Source organism: Megalopta genalis, chromosome 7 (genome assembly GCF_051020955.1).
Source record: "Megalopta genalis isolate 19385.01 chromosome 7, iyMegGena1_principal, whole genome shotgun sequence".
Lineage (NCBI taxonomy): Eukaryota > Metazoa > Arthropoda > Insecta > Hymenoptera > Halictidae > Megalopta > Megalopta genalis.
This window is the reverse complement of record NC_135019.1, coordinates 4,588,492-4,610,044: the sequence shown is the minus strand read 5'-3', so window position 1 is coordinate 4,610,044 and position 21,553 is coordinate 4,588,492. Positions and strand designations below refer to the sequence as shown.

The window sequence follows — 21,553 nt, the reverse complement described above, 5'->3', positions numbered from 1 at the left end:
TATCCATCGATAATGATCAATAATATGAATGGCGCCGTGGGAACACAAGCCGAATACATGACGTATTAGCTGGAACATAGTTACGCGGAATATTCGACGGACACGGGATATGCGGACCGGTTATTGAATTTTAAATTTCGAACACACCGAAAATCTGGCCGGGCGCTGTTCCGTTGCTCCGCTTTCAATTCGTATATTGTGATTTCTGCGCGCGGCCATAAATCCTGTTTGAACGCAATCAGGGTAAGACACAATTAAACCCCGTGCGATATGAATGCTGCACTGCAGTCTCGATAGGAGCGATTGAACGGCGACGTGCTCGCGGACAATAGAGGAACACTTCCGCGATTCTACAGGGTGTCCCGAAAATGTCTCGCAATCCGAAAGTATGGGATTCCTGAGGTCATTCGAAGCAACTTTTTCCTCAGCGAAAATGCAATCCGCGGCTTCGTTCACGAGTTATTAACGAAAAACAGTGACCAATCAGAGGCGAGATCATTTGGCGCGAGACGGCTCCGTGCACTCGTTGGCAGGGCCGCCGCGCGCCAGCCGAGCTCGCCTCTTATTGGTTAGTGTTTTTTCGTTAATAACTAGCAAACGAAGCCTCGGAGAAAATTTTCGCAAAGGAAAGAGTTGCTTCGAATGACTTCGAGAACCTCACATTTCCAGATTGCGAGACATTTTCGGGACACCCTGTATTCGCCGAAGGAAGTTAATATTACGCATTCTGTCCACCGAGGTTTCGCGATTACCGTATCGCAGTTTTTTCTGCGGATTCGCCGTTTCCTCGATGAACCGGCGCGATAATTATAGCGATCGTTCTTTCCCAAATAAAATGCTGTTCCGGCAACGATTTCCAACGTTGTTTGATCTCGGGAATATGCGAATCAGTTTGCGCGTTCTACATAATTTCGTACAGCTTTGCACTCGCTGTACTCGTTCGGTAACATCGTTCGATGAGTAAATGCGGTTCACTTCGAAATGGAAATTGCAAACATTGTTTGTTCGGTGTAGCTGGCATTAAGTGCCTCGCTGTGGATAGCAATTATCAGTGAACTGCAGGTTTTATGCAACGATTAGGTGGAGCACGAAACAGCGAAGCACTAGAAGAATGCAAACATATGGACGGATTATGTTCTGTTTAATTCCATTTTGTAGGAAGCGGTGCGTCAACATTTTATTGTTGCATAAGGATCGAGTACACTGTCTACAGTGGTCCGCAAAAATGTTCGATCATCTTTTAGTAATTTTAATTATTAATTATTAATTATAGTATAATATTTTATTTAGATGCTAGAGGGACTAATCTACTAGACGATGGTTGAAAGTTCATTTTTTAATTTTGCCACTACTTGGAATGAAAGGAAAAAATTAAAAAACCTCGTTTTCTAATTTTTTTATGTTCAAACTACGATTTTTGCGATCTTTAATTTGTTGTAAGTCGTAACAACGCGAACCGATTTCGATAAAACTTTCAACGTGCATATAAGTTACCGAGATCTACGAAAGACGTTTTTTAAATTTTCGTTATAGGCTCAGATAAAAAGATTAAAAACGAGAGATTTCTATTTTTCGTCATTCCACAAGCAATAGTAAAATAATAATAATAAAATAAAAGCATTTTAGTCATCGCCTAGTAGACTAGTCCCTTTATCATCTAAAAAAAAATTCAAGTCATTTGGTTCAGTTTTGAAATAGTTATCGCGTTTTAAAAGGCGTACGAACACTTTTAAAAAACACTTTCAACTCGAAATCCAAAATAGTTATTCTGGCCAATGATATTTCATGTTTGCACAACTTAATGCATTTTATACACACAAAATTGAGTTCTGTGACTCGCGCAACAGTTACACTTTGAACAATTTTCTAACTATTAACAGATTCGATAACGATGAAATAATTTTGAAACGTAAACAACAATTTTTAATGCCGCCTTTTGGTGTCGCCACCCGAGCGCAAAGGATTAAATATAACAATACCTAAGTGAACAAACTTTTAACCGTTAAATCAAGACGTTAAAATCAAGATCACAAAGAATCGCATAAATTACGTGTAATTCCGAATTCTGCTGCGTTTTCTCAGTCTTTCGTTTCCGTATCGCTGTAAAAAAAAAACGCTCGAATATTTTCCAGTCTATAACCTTGATCGCGACCAACTCGGAAGGCTCTAGAAACCAGCCGAGGGAAAATCAGGACTATCAAACCTTTTAAGCAATTCCTCTAAAAAGCCGCGGAAACGGCGGACCACCGTTCGAAGACCCGAAAACCGGCCACGCGTAAACCAACGACGCCGTAATCAAATGGCGACCCGTGTAAGCGATCGTTTTTATCTATCCGTGTTTGCGACATGCAATCAGAGAGGCGCCCGTTGACTCGTGACGCTTCCGGTCCAGGTTTCCGGTCCGCAGAACCGCACCGTTTCCGTTCGGCTACCCAGCCCACCGGTCAGATCGGTCGCCGTCATATATCGTCGCGGTCCGAGTTCGAGAAACACCATCGTAGTTGCTGGCAGCGACTCGTCATTAAGAAACCACGACGTCACACGCACCCCGACGGCCATAACGAACTCGATTAACTCGCGCCCGGTTGCCGCGGGGATCTTTCGAATTAATTCGACGCTTGGAAACTCGGCGGCGCCTTTCAACCGGAAAGTGACAATTCACACTGAACCTAACCGAAGTGACTGGTACGTGTTGACCTTCGCGAGAACGACGCGATTCGATCTTTTTTCTTTCTTTTTCTTCTTTTTTCTTTTTTTAATACTCCACGGTTTCTGTTCCAACACGTGCCGGGATGACGCAATTCATTGTTCCGCGGACGTGTCGCGAAAGTGTTCGATCAACTGCTGAGTAAGAATATTTGACGAGCGTCGAAAGTGACACATTTGTTGTATTAAAGGAGGATCTGGATTTAATAGATTTTGCCGAATTTTTATCGCGACGCGTCTTTGAATAATGAAATCCGCGTGGAAATGTTTTCATGTTTTTAATCATTGTGAAGTAATTTATGTGACAAAAGTGACACACTTGATATATCGAAGGAGCATCGCAATTGAACAGATTGTGCAGAATTTTTATCGCGATGCGTCTTTGAATAAAGAAATCCGCGTGGAAATGTTTTCACGTTTTTAATCATTGTGAAGTAATTTATGTGACAAAAGTGACACATTTGCTGTATTGAAAGAGCATCACAATTGAATAGATTGTGCAGAATTTTTATCACGATGCGTCTTTGAATAAAGAAATCCGTGTGGAACTGTTTTCACACTTTTAATTATTGTAAAGTAATGAATATGAAATCTGCGCTAAGCATCGAAAGTGACACACTTGTTAAATTGAAAGAGCATCACAATTGAATAGATTTCGCAGAATTTTTATCGAAATAAGTCCTTGAATAAAGAAATCCGTTTGGGAATGTTTTCACATTTTTAATCATAGCAAAGTAATTTATGTGACATGAAAAAGTGACACATTTGCTATATTAACCGAGCATCACAATTGAATGGATTGTGCAGAATTTTTATCGCGATGCATATTTGAATAAAGAAATCCGTGTGGAACCGTTTTCACATTTTTAATTATTGTAAAATGATATATATGAGACCTGTCGAGCATTAAAAGTGACACACTTGCCAAATCGAACGAGCATCGCAGTCGAATAGATTTTGCAGAATTTTTATCACCATAGGTCCTTGCACAAAGAAATTTATGTAAAAACATTTTCACATATTTAATAATCGTAAATCAAGTATATATAAAACCCACTGAGCATCAAAACTGACACACTTGCAACATTACACAAGCATCGCGATCGAACCGACAGCACACTTTAGCACCCTTTTTATCAGCATAAGAAAATAACCTTGAATCAAGAAATAGATGCGCCAAACACCAAAAGTTTCAAACGCCAAAAGTGACTTTCGAAACGTGACAATCGTGTTCGTTTAGATTTCACCGAATTTCGATCTATGCTATGATGATAGTCGACGAAGAGTTCATAGTCCTCTGGAAACATCCCTATATTTTCGATAATTGTGCAGTAAGACACACGAGGCCATTCGAAGGTGGTAGGTTCAGTGTTGAAACGGACCTTGGTTCGGAAGGCATAAATTCCGGGGGAACGGACACGCTGATAGGTGTGTGAGAAAAATGGTGATAGGGAAAAAGTGTTATTGGAGAAGCGACGTGCCAAGTCGGGTCCTCCTGAGTGCTGCGGCGGCAAGTGCAAGTGCAAGTGCAAGAAAATAGTGGACGTATGTGTATATGTGCGGATGCATACACGACATACATACATACATACATATGTATACAGGGTGTCCCAAAAATGTCTCGCAATCCGGAAATGGCGGGTTCCTCGGATCATTTGAAGCAGCTTCTTCCTTTACAAAAATGTTCTCCGAGGCGCCGTTAACGAGTTCTTAACGAAAAACAGTGACCAATAAGAATCGGGTACGGCTGACGCGAGGCGGCCCAGCCAACCAGCGCACGAAGCCCAGTTCCGCTCATTGGTTCGATCGCCTCGCGCCAACTGAGCTCGCCTCTCATTGGCCACTGTTTTTCGTTAATAACTCGTTAACGATGCCTCGGAGAATATTTTTCTAAAGGAAAAAGCTGCTTCGAATGACCCGAGGAACCCGTCACTTTCGGATTGCGAGACATTTTTGGGACACCCTGTATATATAGACACATACAGTCACACATATATATAGCGCATGTAACAGCTCGGTGGTAACCAGACGTGGAATACTAGCTCGTTATCGGAGTCTAGCCGAGCTGACACGGTACAGTGACGCGAGTTAGAGTACACCGAGCCTGTGTCTTCAAATGAGGCTCCCTTAATTGCTTCTGGAGTCCATGCGAGAAATATGGGATGAAAGAAGAAGGGATAGGGGAACGGGCCGGGGCAAGTAAATGACACACGATGCACCTTCGTCGTTGTGCGCCCCGGCGCGGCGTGCCGTGTGCCCGTGCGAGATCGCCTTTGATGCAACCCAATTCTGAACACCTGAACGCGCCGAATTTTTATTCCGCCGTCATTATTCCAAGATCCCTTTCACGGCCTCCTCTCTCACGGATCGGTGGTCGAGCTAATTCGATTTTTTTCTTCTGTGCAATGTCACCGGACGGTTTGACGGTCGGTGCAGCGAGCTGTGCAATTGCTTGGTCCTTGATTCAATGAAAAGGTCGAAGAAAATATTGAAATGTCTTCGGTGTCGACTCGCTTCGTGATATCTCACTTTGGCACTGGACTCGTTTAGATTTCGTTCTTCATGGTTCTTTTGTTACCGTGCTCTGTGGTCAGCTTCTAAGAAATACTTTTGATATTTTTATGGATAGTTTTATAGAAATTCGAAGTTATGAAATAGTTGCTTCTTCTGCGAGAAATACTATCGGGGACTTCGTTACGCAAAGATCTTATTCGTGCGTTGTTTTGTCTCAGTTTTGTTTCGGGTTTTATCTCAGTTTATCTCGGAACTTTTCAAATGTAGAGCAAGCAGTCGAGTATGTTCAGAGTCGTTTTCGGGATCTCATTTTAACGCTGAACCTACGCGCTGATCAAACCAACCGGAATCGCGTTGTTTCGTTTAATATTGCTGTAATTGTGAGGACTTTCGTAGCAAATGATACATTTCTTAATTCAAGGATACATTTTAATACGAATGGTTGAATGTTTGAACAAGTGTCAGGATTCTTGAAAAATTGTAAAATGGTCGCGTTTAACGTTGGAAAATGGTTTCTTCGCTAAGATGACGGATCTTCGAATTTATATTAGCATCCACAATTCAGAATTTCATTATTTAGAGAATGTTCTTTTAAATTATGGCTCATGCTTGTCACAAGTATCACAGGATCAAACAACGAAAAATCTGTCGCAAAAAAGTCATTCTAAATAGTAACTCCATTTAGTGGCGAGGTTTGCACAAGTCTTAGTGTGAAAGTATGTTCTACGTTAGAATGTTCAGAGACTATTCGAAATTATGTTCTTGTATATAAATAAGTGTTAAATTATTTCTATTTCTAAGTATAATACTTATAAATATTTCCAATTATTTTTTATTCTATCATAATAGAATGCAATTAAATACCACTTGCTATCGAAGACAATTTTATCGAGTGCAGTACGAGTACATTATTCTCCCTAATTGACGCTCTGATTTTACACAAAAATGGACAATTTGGGAAGAGGAGATACGATTATTCGAGCCTTGCAGCTCGTTTTTGTAGTTACCGATTGTCAATAGTTATAAACAATAAAAACGATCCGCGAGGCTCGAATAATCGTACCTTCTTCTCCCAAATTGTTCCGTTTGCGCCCAATCTGAGCGTCAATTAGAGAGAATTCACTATATTAACCCTTTGCACTCGAAGCCAATTTAACCTAATAATAAATCTAAATTAACTGAATAAAATAAATTAAAATAGTAAATCTAAAATCATTTTTCTGACTTAAGGTATTTCCCTTTCATATCACGAAGTGCATTTTATGCATATGAAATTGAGTCTTGCGACGACTTGTGATGACAGCTACACTTTTAACAATTTTTTAAATTTAAACTTTGTTAATATAAAAATTATCTTAGAACGTGAATTAATAATTTTAGTGGTGCCTCAGAGTCATCACTCGAGTGCAAAAGGTTAAAAGACGGTACATTAATTTCTCCCCAATTCGCGCTCAGATCGCGCACAAAAATGGACAATTTAGGAAAAAGAGATAATAATTATTCGAGCCTTTCGTCTCGTTTTCATAATCGTTGACAATCGGTAACTATAAAAACGAGCCGCAAGGCTCCAACAATCGTACTTCCTCTTCCAAAATTATCCACTTTCGTGCGCAATCTAACCACGAATTATACAAAAATCACTGTATCCGAAAGGTTTAACAAAACGACGAAACTCAGCGTTTAACCTGTTAACAATATAATTCCATCAAGTGCAAATAAATTAGTTGAAACATCGAAGGAAACGAAGAAAACGTCGATCGGAACACTAATCTACGAGGCTCGCCGACTTGGCGTCGATGAACGCGACACGCTCGATTCTGCAGTCGCATTTGCAAAAATGAGTTTGCCCGCGAGGTCTTCAAACAGATGATCGATCCCGGTGCCGGGCACTACCGACGCACCAGTGAATAGAACTGCACTAAATATTCGAAGTATTGATGCACGAGCGCAAAGAAAGCCGCGAAACTGTTCGACGACGACAAACACCGAGCCGGGCTCGTTCGTACGCCGGCCGCTGTCACGGGAATATTAATTCGATTTTCAAATATCCGCGAGTGGCCTCGATTTCAATAATTGTTGGACCACAAACAAACCGTTCTAACCTACATCTCCTCTATCGTATCCTACATTCGGAGCGGCGGCGGCGACGGCGGCGGTGGTTGAACGACAACGTGGAAGTACGTCCCACGCATTCTGCCAGAAGATAAACAGTGTTGTGCACGTTCCGGCAGTGTTTGCCGCGGCGAGAAAGGAACGAGCCGGTTATATTGCTGAATATACACCTAAAGTTAGGATCACGATGGCCGGGCCGCCGTTCTAATCTGGCCCGGGAGGTCAAGTCGGATAATCGGCGTCGATCACCGTCGCTCCCGAGCAAAGTAGTAATCGCTGGCCTAAGCAAACGCCGGCGGTGTCGGGCCCGGATCGAGCCCTGTTGTGCTCGAGCCCCGTGCATACACGACGGACAAGAAAATGGCGGTGGTGCCGGGCAAGAATAAATTGAAAATGGGCAATGCAGGCCGATACTACAGCGCCTGTCTCATCTACGACGTGGCGAACTCGTGCCTGGCCGCCTTGCACGCCAGGATGCCCCAGCCGGTCGTCGTCACGCGAACCAATCCTCTGTCTCCTGTGCACGTCCAAAACCCCCGTAAGTTTTCTGCTTTTCTTTTATTTTCGTCTTTCGCGAATTTTATTGCCGACGGCCGCTGCCAGCCGCGACCAGTTCCGTTCGCAGCGGAATAAGTCAGATCCGAGTTCGAAGGGACGGGGATGTCGGTGTTCGCGGGAAAATAAGTTACGCGAGGAGTGTTCCAGGTGATGCACGAGTCCCGCACAGTGGCGTGGCGCTACGGTGGCGTCTACAGGGTGGCATCTATCGCATCGCGTTGTACCTTGCATCGTTGCTTTTGTATCTGCCACAGTTTGGTAGATTCCCACTCTTTCGAAACGAGGTACAGTCGATTATCCATCATTTTTCCTCAGCTTGTAAACAAAATTGGACAATTTCGGAAGAGAAGATACGATTATTCGAGCTTATGGCCCGAAATTGTTCACTTTTGTTCCCAAGCCGAGGAAATTCTCCCTAATTTTTCTCCAGCTTCTAAACAAAAATGGACAATTTGGGAAAAGAAGATACAATTATTCGAGCCTCGTCAACAACGTCGATTCTCAATAATTATAAAAACAAGATGCAAGACTCGAATAATCTTATCTCTCGTTCCCAAATCGTTCATTTTTGTTTACAAGCTGAAGGAAAATTAGGGAAAACTCACTGTAATCGTATACTTCGTGCAGCTAGATAGATCATCGTGAAAGGGTTGATCGGTTGATTCGGAACACGCGCGGCCGAGGTCTTTCAAATCGCGGCCGAGAGGAGTTCGAGACCATTAGGAGATTTTTGATGACGATAGAATCATAATAGAGAGGACGGTAACAAAAGGGGAAGCAAGAAGAATCACAATGCCGTTTCTGCGCACCGCGAGGCGTTCGTCGCTTCGGGAACGTCTTCGAGAATGGTGCCGCGAGCCTTGTAGCAGACAGAGAGAAGCACGTCTCCGCTGTAATAATAACGTCAAAAAGAATCGCTCAGTTGCCGGCTATAAGAGATTGTGAAACAAGAACGAAGCCTCGACGAGATCGCTAAGTTCCCCGTCGGAACGTTTTCGTTCCCGTTTAATATCAATGTTTAGAGGACGTTTCGAAATAATAGAAAAACACGGCGCTCGAAAAATCTAGAACATCGCGGACCGTTCCATTTTTCGAGGGAAACACCGCGGGCACGACGCCCGGCGCGCCGCACTTCTGCATCACCGTCGTATTTTTCCGTCTATACTCGTGGTTTACAAGCAACCACTAAAGCAATACCTATAAGATTAAATATTCAGTGTTCTCATACGCTCGCGGATTACAGTTATGGTTGCATTACCCGCCTTTATGACCTCTCTGTAACAACCGCGCCGCGCGGTGAAGTAGCTTCCCTTTTAGAAAAATGCCGAAAGCGCTCCCGTAATGGCAAATCATTATAATACTGAATGGCCTGCGTGCCGTATCTATTATTCCTCTTTATTCGCCCCTAAATTTTGACCAACGTTTACCCAACGGAATGACCGTGTTCCTTAACCTTTTAGGTACGGCTGAATTCTGCGCGAGACTATTTCTCTGGACGGCAGAGTCTGATGTGTACTGTACAGAGTCTGATACTGTATATACAGGGTGTCCCAAAAATGTCTCGCAATCCGAAAATGGCGGATTCCTCAGGCCATTTGAAGCAACTTTTTCCTTTACAAAAATGTTCTCCGAGGCACCGTTAACGAGTTATCAACGAAAAACAGTGACCAATGAGAGGCGAGCTCGGCTGGTGCGAGGCGATCGAACCAAAGAGCGCAACTGGGCTTCGTGCGCTAGTTGGCTGGGCCGCCTCGCGTCAGCCGTACTCGATTCTTATTGGTCACTGTTTTTCGTTATAAAAACTCGTTAACGGTGCCTCGGAGAACATTTTTGTAAAGGAAGAAGTTGCTTCAAATGATCCGAGGAACCCGCCATTTCCGGATTGCGAGACATTTTTGGGACACCCTGTAGACTGTTGTAAATCGATGCGAAGACAAAAGAAGTGTGAAACAATGCATATGGAGACGATTATTTGATTCAAACGATGAGCGAGTGAGTTACTAGAGCAAGCCACTATAGTGGCACGTCGTTCAGAGAAATGACATCCGCGGAAGCCACTATAGTGGCGCGTTCTACGTCATCATCGTTCACGTTTCCTACGGCGGAAAATCGGTACAATTTTACGCAAATTCGCCGTAATTTGGCCGATTTAATTAATTTCGCCGACCGCAAAGTCGACGGTTGTTTTGATTTTTCTTGGAATTAAGAAATCAGTTGGAATCTCGGGAGACAAGGAATTCCGAAAATATAGGGAGCGCAATAGCGGGGAAATGTTCAGGAGAGAAAACAATGGAGACCCTTTAGTTTCCTCGGACCCTTTGATAACCTCTTCGTCACAGCGTGCTGATACTCGATCATGCAGAAACCTTTAATTAACGATGTTTTGCAATTACTACGTAAACCGAACCCGTCAGAGTCGATATTAATTTCTGATGAGACTGAGGAGTAATTTTATCATATTTTTACAATTCGTTTTTGTTTTAAACTTGTGATAATAGATGATCCTTTAAATTAGAATTAATTTCACAAGTGCGAGCAGTTGTGTCGACCTCAATCATTTTGATGGAAATTTATAAGATTTTGATAGAATCAGACAATTTTTGTGTCTTGTGTGCCTTTAATTTCTTTCGTTGTTAGACTTTCGTATCAAATTGGTTTCAATTAGGGTCAATTGAAGCGCTAATTGAATAAACATTGCAATGGAAATATGGTAGCATGACTTAATTCACAGTAATCAAAAAATTTCATAAATTCGTACAAGTTAGATTTAAAATTTAGTAGAATTCGACGCAGCTTTACAGTTCAACCGATTTTCTCGTAAATTTGGAACCGTTGCGTCTATTTCGCAGAAACAAATAACGCTTATATTTAGTAATGAAAAATATTCGTAACAAATCGGTTTCAATGAGGACCAATTGAAGCGCCAATTGAATAAACATCGCAATGAAAATACAGTAGCATGACTTAATTCACAGTAATCAAAAAATGTTCACAAGTTCGTACAAGTTAAATTAAAAATTTACTAGAATTCGACGCAGTTTCACACAGTTCAACCGATTGTCTCCTAAATTTCAAACCGTCGCGTCTATTTCGAAGAAACGAACAACGCTCGCATTCGCTAACAAAAAATATTCCATTCCAAAATATTCGACGGTTTCTTAAAAAAAGAGAAAAAAAAAGGTCGAAACGGACCGCGGACGGCGCGACGCTACGAACGCGCAAAAATCGTCGCTGCAAATCATGTCGCCACAAATCAAAATTGACAGAACTGGCGGCGCCGTTTCATCGAGGTGTTCGTTCGTTCGTTCGGCCAAAAAATCGAGTTCGAGCAGGAGAGGCCCGTATTAATTCGCTATCGGCACGAGGCTCCGGGCCGCTCGCAGGCGAGGAGAAATTAATCTTCGGAGCCGGCCGATTAACGACATCGTCGACGTCGGGCCGGTTAATCGACGGTGCCCCGGCGAACGCAATAACGTTATCTGCCGCTCGACCGTTTTACGCGCACTTCTCTGTTGCCCGGTGTTCCAGGGGCATCATCTTTCCTTTGTTACCGAGGCCGGGCGGCGCTAGGAGGCGAAGAGGCAAGAAGGTGTAGGTGCCGCGGCGCAGGAAAGGGTGGAAACACTCTATGAGACGGGATAGCGTGTCTGTTTTGATTTATAAGAATTCACCACGAACCCCTAACCCGCCTTCCTAAGTCTAGCCTCACCCCGGCCCTCTTCGAGATCGAGCTAGATCAACCCCCCGACCCTCCCCGCCCCGTTTACTCGCCCGCGCGCCGCACCCCGCTCGGCCTCGCGAGCGCACCTTCGGCCGTTTCACCTATCTCTCGCGCGTGAATAATAGGAAGGTACCCGACCACCCGTTTTTCCGGCAACCTCGCCACTTTCTTCTTTTTCTTTATCTCCGCTCTCTTTGCCACTGTCTCTCGTGATGCGCCGCCGTTCATTCGTCTCGCGCGCGCGCGTCTAACGAGCCCCGTTTCGTTGTCGATCAACGAAACTATCTATCAACCTGCTTCCGGCCGAGGCCCGCGCATCGATATACACGTACACATACATATATACGTATGTATGTATGTGTATATATGTATGTACAGGTATATACGCGTGCAAGCGCAAGCAACCAGCGGGATCTAACCTTTGTGCCGGAGACCGCATTGTTGCGCTTAAGTAAATAAAACCGGGGAAACGGTCGGGCTGGCCGAGCCACGCCGAGCATTTGCTCAGCTCCGATCGGCACAATCGGGGGCTCCGCAACTGCCTCGGGTCTCAGGTATTCTTGTCTTCCATAGTTACCGGCGGCAGACGCTGGCCAGACCGATGCAAAATGCAAAATTCGCCGAAGAAAGCCGTAATTCCGCTCCGCCGGATTCGGTTGCTGTTTACGCGCGAGAATTGGGAATTCCGTGGCACTCGAGCGGCAGAAATCGTGATCGATTCGAAAATTCGCGCGAGATCCCGAATCATTTGGATCGCCAAACTGAAACTGGGAGGGTGACATTTATTATTCAACGCTAAACCTACCAAGCAGTAATACTAACTGACGTGTACCGCTTCGCGAAAGTGAGAAGACCGAATTTATTTGGAATTTGTACAGTTTTTATTGTAAAACTTGCTCTAAACTTGCTCTAAACTTTGCTTGCACTAAACCTATCAAGCAGTAGTACTAACTTCTTCACGAAAGTGAGAAGACCGAATTTATTTGGAATTTGTACAGTTTTTGTTGTAAAACACTTGCTCTAAACTTGCTCTAAACTTTGCTTGCACTAAACCTACCAAGCAATAATACTAACTGACGTGTACCGCTTCGCGAAAGTGAGAAGACCGAATTTATTTGGAATTTATACAGTTTTTATTATAAAACTTGCTCTAAACTTGCTCTAAACTTTGCTTGCACTAAACCTACCAAACAATAATACTAACTGACGTGTACCGCTTCGCGAAAGTGAGAAAACCGAATTTATTTGGAATTTATACAGTTTTTATTATAAAACTTGCTCTAAACTTGCTCTAAACTTGCTCTAAACTTTGCTTGCATTAAACCTACCAAGCAATAATACTAACTGACGTGTACCGCTTCGCGAAAGTGAGAAAACCGAATTTATTTGGAATTTGTACAGTTTTTATTATAAAACTTGCTCTAAACTTGCTCTAAACTTTGCTTGCACTAAACCTATCAAGCAGTAATACTAACTTCTTCACGAAAGTGAGAAAACCGAATTTATTTGGAATTTGTACAGTTTTTATTATAAACTTGCTCTAAACTTGCACTAAACCTACCAAGCAGTAACACTAACTGGCATGTACCGCTTCGCGAAAATGAGAAGACCAAATTTATTTGGAATTTGTACAGTTTTTATTGTAAAACTTGCTCCAATAATATAACTTATTCAAGCGTTTTCCACGAAAGAGTCTCGGAACTTTGCAGAATTGCAAAATAAGAAAGCGGTCACTTTGACCGCGGTAGGTTTAGGGTTAAATGGCGCGATGCGAACGTGATCGCGCCGCCTTAATATCGTACTGCCACCACTTTCGAATAAAAGTTGATCCCACCGTTTCGACGATTTTCCCATCATGATTCGAATATTTGGTTTCGCGAAAATATAAAATATCTCCGGCGGAAAGTCAATATACGTGATTGCCGGGATACTATTTCAAATAGTGTTTAGTGTTAACTGTATTTCGTCTCGAACCGTTAAAATCTCGCGAAACTCCGCAATTATTCATTTCTTATTACGCTAAGATCGTGAAATAATTATTATATAGAAACAGTGCAGCACATCGCGGCACGCTTCGAACATCTTCCGGTGAAATTTTTACCCCGGAATTGCCTTCGAAGGCATCCAGATTTATGGTTCCGTCTTTCTATATGCAAACGTCTTCATTTTTCGATCGTTCCGGCTCGCTCGAACTTATATTTAGTTGCATGGTTTCAAGTTCGTGCGCAATAATCTCGTCGTTGTTTCGGACAGATCCTTCAAAATTTTCTGAATAATCACCATCGTGCACGCTATCTTCAGGATCAGTAATAGAATTACAGTCGTTATCGCTCGATATATCGGACAAATCGTCTGCGCAACACTCCAGGAAACTCGTTTCGTTACAGTTGGCGTTCTTTCTTGACGCGTTATTCGAGGGAATTTAATTTTTTTTAAATTGGCTTTGTTATGAGAATATCAAACAGTGGCCAGCAAGCTCAAGATGTATATACAGTAATTTCTGTCTAATTCATGCTTGGATTGCGCAGAAAAATGAACAATTTGGGAAGAGGAGAAACGATTAATCGAGCCTTGCGGCTCGTTATTTGTTGTCACCGATTGTCAACAATTATAAAAATGGGCTGCAAGGTAATAAGATAATTGTATCTTTTCTTCCCAAATTGACCATTTTTGTGTATAGAGTAATGTCTCCCTAACTGATGCTCAGATTGCGCAAAAAAATGGAAAATTACGGAAGAAGAGATACGATTATTCGAGCCTTCTAGCTCGTTTTTTATAGTTGTTGATAATTCGTAACTACAAATCGAACCGCAAGGCTCGAATAATACCCTCTTCCTCTCTTCCCAAATTGTCCACTTTTGTGGACAATCTGAGCGTCAATTAGAGAGACATTACTATAATCTAAGCACGAATTACGGAGAAATTACTATAGTCACCATCGTACTCACTATCTTCAGGATCAGTAATACAGTTCAATGCCGCTAATGAGCCACCAAAATTCCCACAAAGTCAAACCAATATAATTAACTAAACACTGAGACTAGAAAGTTCATATTTATTATGTGAATTATTTATTTATTATTTATTATATTATTATTTATTATATATATATTTTTTTATTATGTGAATTATTATTTATGTATTATACATTTATGTGAATAAGAACTCTTCCGCGTCCGCGGCATCCTAATTAAATTCAATTCGTTCGGCTACATCACGATCAAAATAAATGTTCAAAATTGGTCCAAAATTAGCGATAAGAACGAATTTCGAAAACCTTTCAGAAACTCCTGTCGCACGCTTGCGTCCGACGATCGCGAATTAAACGTACGCGATGTTGCTGTCGGTCGCGCGTGCATATCACAAGTTCGAATGTTTCAGTTTTAATAAAGAATAATTTGCCGGCAGAGTATTGAACGCGTATATTTTTTAATAACGATTCGCCGGACAACGAAATTCACGCGTGCCGGCGATAACGCGGGAAAAGTGCGAGCGCCCTTCGCCGACTGAATAGACTGCAGAGACGTAGAATATGAGAGTTCCCGAAAAAGGAAAACAGCGGAACGCGAACTTTAATTAAATTCGCGGCGGCGCGCCCCGTTTTTTCGATGCTTTTGAACCGTTCCCAAAAGAGAAATGAATTTCATTGTACCGGCATAAAAGGCACAACAGAGTTCACCTATTTGGCGGACAATTGATTACGATATCTTCGCTCCGGCCGGCGCGTGTAAATTCGTCCGCGTTTCAGAATTCTTTCTTCTTCTTTTTTTCTTTTTTCTTTCTTTTCTTTTTTTATTCCTTTCTCTTTTTTCTTCTTCTTCCCCGGCGATAATTCGCGATAACAAACTACCTCCTACCACGGCGTGCTTCGAATATAATAGCTTCCCGGGCGACTCCGGATGACGTATTAAAACTTTTTGGATATTTTACGCCCGCGCGGAAGAGCCGGCCGGGATTTTATGTTTAACTTCAAGTTTCATCCCCACCCGCGCGTACAACTACATAAACTTCAAAAATACTTCGAGCTTCATTGTTCGAAGTGCTGAGCGGAGCTGGACATAAAAATGGCGTCGATGAGTCTTCCGCGGGCGTATCACTTCCGCGGAACTTATATTGCGTCCGGGGTCTCACATCGAGGCGGCGGAGTGGGGGTGGAGGAGACGGTTCTCCGTTCGAGGTCCTCGAGAAATTCGGAAAAACTCGATCGAATGCCTGTGTTCCGTCCTGGACGGATCAACACCAGACAATCTGTCAGGTCACTCGAGGGCCTACGGGTCCTAATCTACGGCCCCGAGAAAAGGTGCCTGACAGACCAATAAAATAAACCGAACCCTACGGGGCAAGGTTCAATATTTCGGCGGATTTACAACGACGACCCGCTATAACGACATTTTTATACCGTTTACTTTACCGGTTGGCACCGGTTAACCCTTTCGATACTACGATCCACTATAGTGGCCCTCCATAAGAGGCCACCGAGGTACTACGAGCCACTATAGTGGCCCTCCATAAGATGCCATCGAGGTACTAAGGGCCACTATAGTGGCCCTCCATAAGATGCCACTGAGGTACTACGAACCACTATAGTGGCTTTCCATATGGTGCCACTGAGGTACTGCGGACCACTACAGTGGCTTTCCATATGATGCCATTGAGGTACTACGGGCCACTATAGTGGCCCTCCATAAGATGCCACCGAGGTACTACGAGCCACTATAGTGGCCCTCCATAAGATGCCACTGAGATACTACGGGCCAATATAGTGGCCCTCCATAAGATGCCATCGAGGTACTAAGGGCCACTATAGTGGCCCTCCATAAGATGCCACTGAGGTACTACGGACCACTATAGTAGCTTTCCATATGGTGCCACTGAGGTACTGCGGACCACTACAGTGGCTTTCCATATGATGTCATTGAGGTACTACGGGCCACTATAGTGGCCCTCCATAAGATGCCACCGAGGTACTACGAGCCACTATAGTGGCCCTCCATAAGATGCCATCGAGGTACTAAGGGCCACTATAGTGGCCCTCCATAAGTTCGATCGTTTGTAGCGAATAAAGTCAGTGCTTACTGCAGAAAGCTAATTCACCTTATTTTTCTCTCAACAACGGATAAATAGATACGCCTTATTTTTTTCAATTTTGTTCAACTTTATTTGGATTAACCCTTTTGTTACGGGCGGGTTCTCCGCTGCGGTACCCCCGCAACGATCGGCGTCTTGTAGCGTGCAGCGATGTCGCAGCGCGCCGTCCAGCAGAAGTACCGCGGCGGAAAATCCGCCCGTAGCGAAAGGGTTAAGTAAAAGATAAGGAAATAGTTTGATTTTACCGCACTTTAGCCGGAGACCCAAGGTGGTCTCCAACTGCCTTCCGTCGACTTGCCCTTTTCTCAAGGCCCTAGAGCAACGTCCTCGGAAGTGGGGGCAGGTTGGGGGTGAAACTAATCAGGCTTCAAAAATGGGCCGAACAAATTTGACTCCACCCCGAGCAAGTCAACCTGCGAAACAAAACTTTTGTCGAGACCAGGAGTCTTTCGGTAACTCTCACGAGAGACGTGTCAAGCACTCTCACACAATTGTAAACCTGGACCTTCTTTAAATAAACCGTGTGTTGCTTTGCATTACGACGCAGAGTTTGAGCTGTTTTTACAAATCAACTCCACCGCCATTGACCCCTTAATGCATAGTTTTCTTGAAAAAGGCCGGCCAAAAAAGATCAATTTTTTTTAATGTAAAAAGAACACAATTTATAACGTTGTCTTGGCAAGAAAATTACAAAAATACAAAAATAATCAAAATTTTTATTGCAATTCTAATTTTCAGAATATTACTACTATTATTATTATTATTGTTATTATTATTATTATTATTATTATTATTATTATATTTTATTTTACATTATATTTTAGTATAATATATATTGAAAAATGCGCGAATCAGTATCTGAATATGAATACGCTGTCGGAAAGCGGCTCACGAGGAAGAGATAAGTCGTAAGTGATAAGTAGAAAAAGGATATATTTTATACTTGAACAAGTAAGTGTTATAGCTTATACAATCCCATGTAAATGATAAATATCAATAAAACGATTGTTTTTTTTTACTTTCACATTGTTATTTCCAATTCTCGATTGCGTTCGTGTGTGAAAAATTATAGCAACATAAAGTACAACGCCGCTCGAATTATCTCGAGTGCGCACAGTTCGGCTAGTTTAGCGCGCTCGAGTTAACTCGAGCGTGCACGTTAAGGGGTTTTTAGCACTGAAGGGAAGGTAAGCGAATCGGAGAGCGTGTTTACGGTTACTATTAATGCAGTTTATTGAATTGCTATCGATGAGCGCGGGCGCGACTAGCGTGGTGTCGTAGGACTAGCAACTTAGGACAGACTGAGCTTTTGGAGTTGCGCGTTTGTCTCTTTTATAGTGGAAGAGAAGAAAGGAATAGATGGGCTTTCGTAGGAAAGGAGAAAGTTGGGAAAGTCCCGTGCGGGTCGAGGTGTCCAGATGTGAGGAGAATTGTTTTATTAGGGGTGCGTGATTTTTAGGGAATTTTGAGGATTAGGAACGGTACTTGTTTTATTGCTAGCGGCCGCGCTCAGGTAGAGGGATGCGACGCCACAGGTTAAAAGTTGTCGTTGGAGGCGCAGCATCTGAAGGAGCATCTTAACAGCCTGTGTGTACACGGAATGGAAATCTTTGCGGTGGACGCGGAGAGAAAGGACGCCGCCGGGGGAAGGGGGAACTCCTCGTTCGTTTTTTATTTTTCGCGGACGGCCGATCGCGCACCGATCGTTCTTCCGACGCAAGCCGCGGCCGATCTTATCATTGGTCAACGAGACGATCTATCAACATTTGTGCCAGGAACAAGAACCGTTACAAAACATTAGGCGAGTCACGAAAGATTTTGCATCGGCGTTTTGCGACGGCGACGCGCATGTATCGGGGACGCGCGTCATCAATCTTTTCGGTTTAATGCGCGCCAGTCAGACTCGGCCATCGCCGCGACTATAGCCCCGGAGGATGTTCCAGAGATGACTCGCGCGTTTCTTCGGGAATGTCATAGTCCTCCGTTCGGCTTTATCGTTCCGACTGTACCGCCATTGTTCCTCGGCCGCTGTATGTATTTATTTTCTCCGGCTGGGATCATTGAACCCGTTCGCCTGGCGGAAGCCACTTAATGGTGTAGCCTCGATGACTATATCAATACGGAGGTTCGCGAGTGCGCGTTGATTTCGCGGGGATATTCTTTCACGCTTCTCTTGACCGCCCCGCGCGGTTCGTCCGCGTTCGGACGACGGGATTGCTCGCGCAGATTTGAAAATTCATTTTTTTGTTAATATATTGTGTCTGCCGAATTTTATTCGAACCCGTGAAACGTCGGAAATGTAATCGATGTCGTGCACCGACGTCGAATCAAATTGTTCATTCGATTGAATGAAATTTAAATTTGAAATAAATTTAATGAAATAAATAATTTGTCGTTGGTGTGGCGGACGATTTTTTTTAAGCAATATTGTATCGATTTGTAGCAGAGGAAATTAAGGGCGGACTTTTTGAAGTGCAATGTACATTTGAATTTATTTGAACAAAACTATCTACGGGTTTTTATTTTATAAACAATTTTTATTGTACATGTTCTGTGTTAAAGAAGCTTCTTTTAAATAATGGTTTTAAGGAAATTAGTAGATATTGTTCTCCAAGGTGATCTGTGATTTTTATTTTGTTTTATGTTTAGATTTTCAGGGATAACTTGTCGATAATGCACTTACAAATTCTCTTTACACTTTCGTTAATGGGTTATAAAAATTGAAATTAATTAAAATTTTCGCGTAGTAGAAATAATATCATGCACATTGTAAGACAGAGACTTTGTTTATATGTTTTCATGGACAATATAATATTGAGATAAACTGAGATCAAATTAATATTGAGCTAAACTGAGATCAAATTAATATTGAACTAAACTAAGATCAAACTAATATTGAGCTAAACCGAGATCAAACTAATATTGAGCTAAACTAAGATCAAACTAATATTGAGCTAAACCGAGATCAAACTAATATTGAGCTAAACTGTGATCAAATTAATATTGAGATAAACTGAGATCGAATTAATACTGAGATAAACTGAGATCAAATTAATACTGAGATAAATTGAGATCAAATTAATATTGACAGAAACTGAGATCAAATTAATACTGAAATAAATTGAGACCAAACTAATATTGAACTAAACAGAGACCAAACTAATATCGAGCTAAACTGAGATCAAATTAATATTGAGATAAACTGAGATCAAATTAATATTGACATAAACTAAGATCAAACTAATACTGAGCTAAACTGAGATCAAATTAATATTGAGCTAACCTGAGATCAAATTAATATTGAGCTAAACTGAGATCAAACTAATATTGAGCTAAACTGTGATCAAATTAATATTGAGATAAACTGAGATCGAATTAATACTGAGATAAACTGAGATCAAATTAATACTGAGCTAACCTGAGATCAAATTAATATTGAGCTAAACCGAGATCAAACTAATATTGAGCTAAACTGAGATCAAATTAATATTGAGCTAAACTGAGATCAAATTAATATTAAGTTAAACCGAGATCAAACTAATATTGTGGTAAACTGAGATCAAATTAATATTGAGCTAAACCGAGATCAAACTAATATTGAGATAAGCTGAGATCAAACTAATACTGAGCTAACCTGAGATCAAATTAATATTGAGCTAAACGGAGATCAAACTAATATTGAGATAAGCTGAGATCAAACTAATACTGAGCTAAACTGAGATGAAATTAATATTGAGCTAAACTAAGATCAAACTAATATTGAGCTAAACTAAGATCAAACTAATATTGAGCTAAACCGAGATCAAACCAATATTGCGATAAACTGAAATGTTTAAGTTGATATATTAACCATTTATAAAAGAATCGAACATTTTTACGACTTTGAAGCTGAATTACACGATATAACCGAGTTTCGTGGAAATGCGGGCCAAGATTTTTCAGCGGTAAGCCATTTCTGCGCCGGAGTGCCGTGTCGACCGTACGAAACGAATTTTAATTGGCCCACAAACGAAAGTTTCTGAAAAGCGTGTCTCGCGCGTTTCTCCTTTTTCCGGGGACGAATAAAAAAGATAATATCCGTACATTCGATTTCGTTCGCACAATGCCTGAAAAAGACGCCCCGGTGGAACGCGCGGGCTGACAGTAATGCAAAGACACGCATACAGAGCGGGAGCGCCGATTTCAAATTCCCCCTTTTTCTCTCTGATCGCATTACTGCGCCGTGGAGAAAGAAGTCGACCGAATGCAGGAAAACAATTGTCGGCGCTGAGAAAAAAATCACCGGCTGATTTATAACGAACAAGAGGCGTTATTGGTAAAAAAATCGGCCGAACGATAGATACCTAGGAACTTTCTCAATATGCTATTGTCAACCTACTTATTTTTTCCAATTGAAAGTTCCCTCTCGGCCGCGGCGGACCTTATTCGGACAATGTTAGTCGTCGCTTTTAACCTACACAATTACCGCTGTTAAAACAGGGAGAAAAGGAAGAAAAAAAGAATGGGCGGGGAGAAGAAAAATCACCGGTTATTGTACACTCCCGCGGAGACTAATGAACTTTGATATCACGATCGTTACTCTTTTTTTCTTTTCTTTTTTTTTAATATTGAATTAACTCTCCTTCCTAAAGTAAAATTTCGTTTTAGAGTCGGCCGGCATTATGGCCGGTAATTCCACGAGATTGTTAATTCTATGCTCGTTTTCCGGGCGCGCGTTTCGCTCTTCGGTCGTTTAAAAATTACTATTCAAATGTTGAGAGCGCACTCGAAGCATAAAGGCTCTCGGCGTGGCTCGATGTAGACATAATTACACGATTCGCGAACGAGAGCCGCCCGAGGAATTCGTCCCGTTTC

General features: G+C 42.2%; 1 protein-coding gene across 6 annotated transcripts in view; it reads left to right on the top strand.

Annotated features, from left to right (window-relative positions):
• LOC117229142 (nucleolysin TIAR) overlaps nt 1-21,553 on the top strand; it is a 1,163,347-nt gene that overhangs the window by 771,309 nt on the left and 370,485 nt on the right. The window contains exon 1 of one of the 6 annotated variants that reach the window (XM_076523712.1): nt 6,884-7,870. The exons of the other annotated variants lie outside the window; for them this stretch is intronic. Within the exon in view, the coding sequence (XP_076379827.1) occupies nt 7,693-7,870 (178 nt within the window). The 5' untranslated portion in view covers nt 6,884-7,692. Of the gene's footprint in view, nt 1-6,883; nt 7,871-21,553 lie in introns of those variants that run through there. 6 annotated transcript variants of the gene reach the window in all.